Source organism: Haliaeetus leucocephalus, unplaced genomic scaffold, assembly GCF_000737465.1.
Source record: "Haliaeetus leucocephalus isolate CR32 unplaced genomic scaffold, Haliaeetus_leucocephalus-4.0 Scaffold517, whole genome shotgun sequence".
NCBI classification, from domain to species: domain Eukaryota; kingdom Metazoa; phylum Chordata; class Aves; order Accipitriformes; family Accipitridae; genus Haliaeetus; species Haliaeetus leucocephalus.
This window is the reverse complement of record NW_010972953.1, coordinates 4271861-4272945: the sequence shown is the minus strand read 5'-3', so window position 1 is coordinate 4272945 and position 1085 is coordinate 4271861. Positions and strand designations below refer to the sequence as shown.

At 71.3% G+C, this 1085-nt stretch overlaps 1 protein-coding gene across 1 annotated transcript in view; it reads right to left on the bottom strand.

The window, feature by feature from the left end:
• Positions 1 to 1085, bottom strand: part of CNKSR1 (connector enhancer of kinase suppressor of Ras 1) — an 8051-nt gene that overhangs the window by 5039 nt on the left and 1927 nt on the right. Inside the window, 4 exon segments of the mRNA XM_010576358.1 lie at positions 6 to 323; positions 326 to 400; positions 650 to 734; positions 824 to 1007. Of these exon segments, the coding sequence (XP_010574660.1) occupies positions 6 to 323; positions 326 to 400; positions 650 to 734; positions 824 to 1007 (662 nt within the window).

The window sequence follows — 1085 nt, the reverse complement described above, 5'->3', positions numbered from 1 at the left end:
CCCGCGGGGGCGGGGGGCAGCGTCAGGGTGTCAGGGGACGGCGGGGTGCTCCCCCACGGGCTGGGGGGCAGCTTTGGGGTGTCAGGGGATGCTGGGGGGCTGCCCCATAGGCCACGGGGCAGCGACAGGCTGTCGGGGGACATCGGGGGGCTGCCCTGCAGGCCGGGGGGTAGCGCCAGCCCCACGCACTGAAGCACAGCCCTGCGATCCAGCAGCGCCGGGGGGCTGCAGCCCACGATGCTCTCGCAGATGCCCACGATGTGCTGGCACTGCGGGTGACAGCGGGGGGGCTAAGGGGGGGCCCTGGCAACACTGGGCCCCCCCCATGCCTGCCATCCCCTCCTCACCCAGCACTTACAATCCACAGGATCCGGCTGTCCCTCTCAGCTGCAGGACAATCCTGCGGGGGGGGGGGACAGGACATGGGGCTGAGTGGGATGAGATGGCTCAGCCCCCCTTCCATCCCAGTTGAGGGGGGGCCTGCAGGGAAGCCCCTTGTACCACATTCCCCCGACGCCAGCTCTCCCCCTAACTCCAGCAGGCAGAGCTTTGGGGGACAGGAGAGCAGACGGCTGGCTCCCCCCCCATTCCCCCCACTCCGCGCCCATCACCGTGGCCTCGGGGCAGGGCAGCCGCCCTGGGCACCCACCGCCTGCAGCGTCTCTGCCAGCTGGACGCAGAGCAGGACGATGTCCCGGCTGGCCGAAAAGTCATTGAGGGTGGAGAAGAGGTACCTGGAGGTGGGGGGGGGAATGGGACAGAGAGCTCAGCCCCAGGCACGGGGGGCACCCAGCACCCATGGGTGCCCCCACCCGCCCCGGACCTGTTGAGCCAGGAGAAGAGCCCCTTGGCAGCACCGACCAGGTCGACGATTTGGGCCAGGAGGGTGAGGGGGGGTGGCCGGTGGTCAGCCCCCGCCGGCAGCCCCCCCAGCACCAGGCTCTGGGTGCCCTGCGCCAGCTCCCGCAGCCTCTCCGTCAGCGTCCGCAGGCTGGTGCTCGCCAGCCCTGTGTCCTGGGGCGGGGGGGGACAGGGACATGGGTGCCGGGGTACAGAAGGGCAGTGGGGGTCTCTGGGGTGCCTCC